This window comes from Sceloporus occidentalis, unplaced genomic scaffold, assembly GCF_023333645.1.
Source record: "Sceloporus occidentalis isolate IW3139 unplaced genomic scaffold, rSceOcc1.0.p SCAF_178, whole genome shotgun sequence".
Lineage (NCBI taxonomy): Eukaryota > Metazoa > Chordata > Lepidosauria > Squamata > Phrynosomatidae > Sceloporus > Sceloporus occidentalis.
The window spans coordinates 1,737,501-1,742,186 of record NW_028317158.1 but is presented as its reverse complement, the minus strand read 5'-3'; the positions used below and the strand labels follow the sequence as shown (position 1 = coordinate 1,742,186).

Here is a 4,686-nt window from a genome sequence, read left to right as displayed (position 1 = left end):
ATGTCCGGGCCGTTCTCCCGCAGGCTGTTCTCCCGCCGCCGTTCCTTCCTCGGAGGGTTTGTAGTGGGGGCCGCGGCTGCCGGTGCTTCCTGCCTGGCCGCTCTGCAGCTGTGGGACGGGAGGAGAGAGGAACCGGGTGAGAGAAACGTAGCGCGCCCGGCGGGGATTGAACCCGCACCTCACCTTCTGTCAGCAGATACAATGTAACAGGGGAGAGGAGGGGCACAATGTACCATATACAGCGTGTGTGTGTAAAGATATATATTCATACAGATATATTACATATACATTATATATGTTATACAGCCATGTGTGTTTATATAATACAATATATATGCGTAATAACTATTACACCAGTCCTGGGTGTGCCGTTTGGACCAGTTGGGTGCTGTCCCTATGGGACTACAATATTCACACTATAACTAAATATCACTTATAGATAGCATATATTGTTAAAATATATGGCAGCCAACTGTGAATGAGGCCGAGCCTGCTCTGGGATAACCATAGGTTTGAAACATAAATGCTGAAGATGACAATGCATCATGGGAGTTGTAGTTCCAAAAGTGTAGGCACCAACAGTCCCTGCCTCATGCCACCCCTCACTTCACAGAAGGTGACGCCCGTAGGGTCTCTGCCACGGAAGTCTTCGTGCTCCCAGGCTTTAGCGCTCAGCCGTCACGTAATGCTTACCTCCGTCCATCAGAAACGTGGCGCTGTTGCTGCCCGATGACGTTTATAGGTAAATCTTTAAATTAACAAAAACTGAAATTACTGAGAAAAGTAAAACTTTATCTACATAAACGCTTTAGAAAACTCTGATTATTTAAAAAAAAAAAAAAAAAAATAGAAATCGCTTCACCTATATTTTTATAGTTCAATAAAGGCTTCTTTAGACACCAGAATTTTGTGATGATCTCAACGTGAATTTTTGTTATTTTTTTTAATCGTGTTTGGTTTTTTTTAGTTCCAGTAGAACAGTCTCCTTTAGAAGAGTTTGGGTTCCCGCGGGCCGGTGCGGAGGTCCGGCGGTACCTTAACCATGCGTTGTCGTATGATCAAGCAAAGAAGACTCCGAGATGGGTTATCGAGCATCTTTCAAAAGACAAACTCGACGGTAAGTGAGGTGTACGTTTACGGGATGGTATCCCCCCGTGTCCTTGTCGCCCACTGCGAGACTTAATGGATATGATCGGTGGATAGTTGGCAGCTGTGATTGGTAAAGGGACACTTCAGCCATTATGTGGACTTTAACTCGTGTGGTCCCTTGCAAACCCCCCATGTGCATTTGCCAATTCTCTTATATAAGAACTCGCTTTGCCACCTCTGTTCCAATAGACATTGATGTTTTTGTCCTGCATTGTACATTCTAAGCATTTTATATATATATATATATATATATATATATATATATCGCAGTGTCCAGCATTCTTAAGTCATTGTCCAAAAATTAATATACAGAACAGATTTTGTTTAAAAGCTTGGTTTTCTGTAGCAAACGTTTTTCTCCACTAGATGGCAGTGTAGCTCCACTGCAGTCTATAATTAGGCTCAAGCCAAGGTATTCCGTGTTTTCGTATAGCGCTAGCAGATTGCATAGCGATGTAACAAAGGGGTTAATTTTAAATTGATTGTAACATTAACATATTGAGACATGCTGTCTTCAGGGTGCAGGGGGCTAAGGTTTGGGGCCAAAGACCTCTTGGGATCTGATACTCTTTGGACCAATCGGTTATTGATTATGTGTGAATGAATTAACGAGAAAATTGGCCATTTTCCTAAATGACTTGTAGTCTGACATACACGGTTTATTCCAGGTGTTGCCGACAGACAACATTGCAAATTTAAACCAGATCCAAACATCCCCAAAATCTTTAGCGCATCCAATGAAGACTATTTTAAGAGCGGATGGTCCCGAGGGCACATGGCACCAGCTGGGGACAACAAATTCTCCACCGTATGGCATTTTCTTATTTTGCTATCGATACATATTTTACTTTGTAAAATATAAATTATCACTATTTACTGGACAAAGGGATTTATTTAAATGTAGCCGCAAAACAGATAACGGTGTGAGCTCGACGGTACAAGAGTATTTCTGTACTAGAGAGGGGAAGAAATAGTGATTCTGAAAAAGGATATCATCAAATTTTCTAAGAACCCATTTTTGGTGTGTATGTAGTGCTTTAGTACATTTATAGAAAGAAAACATGCATAAATAAGCCCTGGGTCGGTTGTGTTTGATATTGTAAGCATGTGGGTGTATGTTAGCATGAGTGTGTAAGTTTGTGTCTATACATATGTCAGGGCAGGGCATGGGGTCACTTGGCTTTACTCCCCGATAACCCCCCCTCCCCGATCCAGAAAGTGCCAGCCCACTATCTTACTGTATTCCATCACATTTTATGGTAAAAGGCGCATGTCTGCTCAGTAGAGTGAGTTGGAACTATTGAATGACTCTGATCTGTTCTGTGAATATTTTTGCATGGATGGAATTATGCTTATCCACGGAAGGCTCTTTTACAATCGTGAGGGGGAAGGGTTTAGTTTGAAGGTAAAAAAAATTACTTTGATTACCAGTGCTTGGCTTGTGATGTAATAAGCGTATTATCTAATACACGCCTAACTGAAGTTTCCCTGTGAATTATAGGAGGCCATGGCGGAAACATTCTACCTGTCCAACATTGTACCGCAAAACTATGAGAATAATGCTGGCTTTTGGAACAGGTGAGGGATATAAATATGTAGTTAATGTTTGCTATTCAATATTGAAAAAATATTTTAATTCGGTTGTCTTTTCGTTATTAACTTTCAACTTTAAAAAACATAACTATCTGGCCAAATGAATCCATAACAGTCATTTTGCTAAATGCCTTAAAATGATGCTTTTAAAGCTGAAAGTTAATAACGAAAGACAACCAAACTCTTCTATTTGATACTATAATATACTATAATATTATTTAATATTTTTTTTTATTTTTTTCAGGGGGGGGTGAGGTCCATAACACCACCTTTTTTTACTTTTTTTTTTTATTTTTTTATTAGGCTTGAAATGTATTGCCGAGACTTGACAAAAAAATATGAAGACGTTTGGGTTGTCTCCGGGCCTCTAGTGTTGCCTGAAACGCAGGAAGACGGAAGAAAGAGAGTGTCTTATCAGGTCAGAGTGCGGTTTTGCGCCTGGTTTCCAAAAACACCAGGTTTACTGTTTAAAAAAAATAAAATAAAAATAAAAAAGTAGCCGACGTCTCCTCCTTAACAAATCAGACAGGTGCCGGGAGCGTTCATTCGTGAAATGAATTTCTCACTTATCAGTAAACTAAAATTCCACTTGATTCCTTAGCGTCGGAAGAAAAGCTGCATCTCATTTCCATTCGTTTCTTGTGAGGAGAATAAGATTAGAAATCGATTAAATTATAATTTTGAACATTTTAAATTAACTTTATAAGAGAAAAGGATAGCGTGATGAGAAATTTTAGTCTTGCAAATACTAGTTACCCTAAATGTGAGTATTATGCACAGATCCAAATTGTATCAATGTTGTGACACGTGAATATCTCCGTGTTGTTAGTATGTGTCTCGTATACACCGTGTTCCTTTGTGTGTGTTCTGAACAGTAACTGTATCGGTGCGTAGAAGCATTTCAACACATAAAGGGGTTCAACAAAGGAGGAGAAATGTTAGAACAAGAGGCCAGGGTCTAAAACTGGAGGATGAGATGGAATGGAGGGATTTTTTTTTTCTTTTCCTGGGAGGGTGGTAGATAAGTGGAACAGCCTCCCAGGAGAAGTGGTAGAGGCTAATACAGTGAAATAATTTAAACATGCATGAGATAGACATACGGCTCCTGAATCTAAGACGAGACCATCGACTTGATTAAGGTTTGAGTCTTTACAGCGGGAGAAACGGGCAGACTAGACGGGGGCCGAATGGGGCCGATCTGTTTAATCTACAGCAGTTAATATTTTTTGTTCTCTGATTCTAACGCGCAGGTAATTGGGAAAGATGACGTTGCGGTGCCCTCCCACCTCTACAAGGTCATCCTCGCCCGGCAGCAGGACTCCGCAGAGGCGTTGGCCGTCGGGGCCTTTGTGGTGCCCAATATCCCCATCGGGTTTGACCGTCAGTTGCCCGAATATCAAGTCCAGCTCGAAGAGTTAGAGAAAATGTCTGGGTTGATTTTTTTCCCTGGGGCGGACGGCTTCAAAGACCTTTGCGAAGAGGATGGCTGCAGACTGATCCAGCTCGAGGAGTTTAAGCTGTACATTGCTGGGCGGAGGATGAAGAACGCCCGCAACTTGCAGAAGGTCGAGAAAATTATGTCGGAGCTGAGAGAGGCCGATATAAAACCCGATGATTATCTGACGAGCCTGTATGAACAGAAAAAGAAAGAGCTGTCAGGGGAGACCAACGATCAGCAGGAGAGAAGGAGAGGATAAAAAGGCTGTTTGTTTTATATGGGGGGGTTTAAAAATATAAAATCTTCAGTTTATCAACATGTGGGGTCCTAATAAACTATTTTTTAAATTTTTTTTGCCGCCACAGCCAATTTATTATTGAATTATGACTTCATTAATCATGCAAGGGCTGGGCTTGCTTTACTGTATAAACTACTTTTTGTTTTTTCTTTTCTTTTATTGACCTGTATTTTGCAGCGTTAGTAACTTAACAGAGCAGGCTTCCCAA

At 41.0% G+C, this 4,686-nt stretch overlaps 1 protein-coding gene across 1 annotated transcript; it reads left to right on the top strand.

Annotated features, from left to right (window-relative positions):
* On the top strand, positions 1 to 4,439 carry LOC149278876 (nuclease EXOG, mitochondrial-like). Its single transcript, XM_089501676.1, has 6 exons — positions 1 to 136; positions 968 to 1,117; positions 1,818 to 1,957; positions 2,651 to 2,727; positions 3,046 to 3,160; positions 3,993 to 4,439. Exons 1-6 carry the CDS (start codon positions 1 to 3, stop codon positions 4,437 to 4,439), a joined length of 1,065 nt encoding a protein of 354 aa, XP_089357802.1.
* Positions 4,440 to 4,686: the final 247 nt, after the last annotated feature.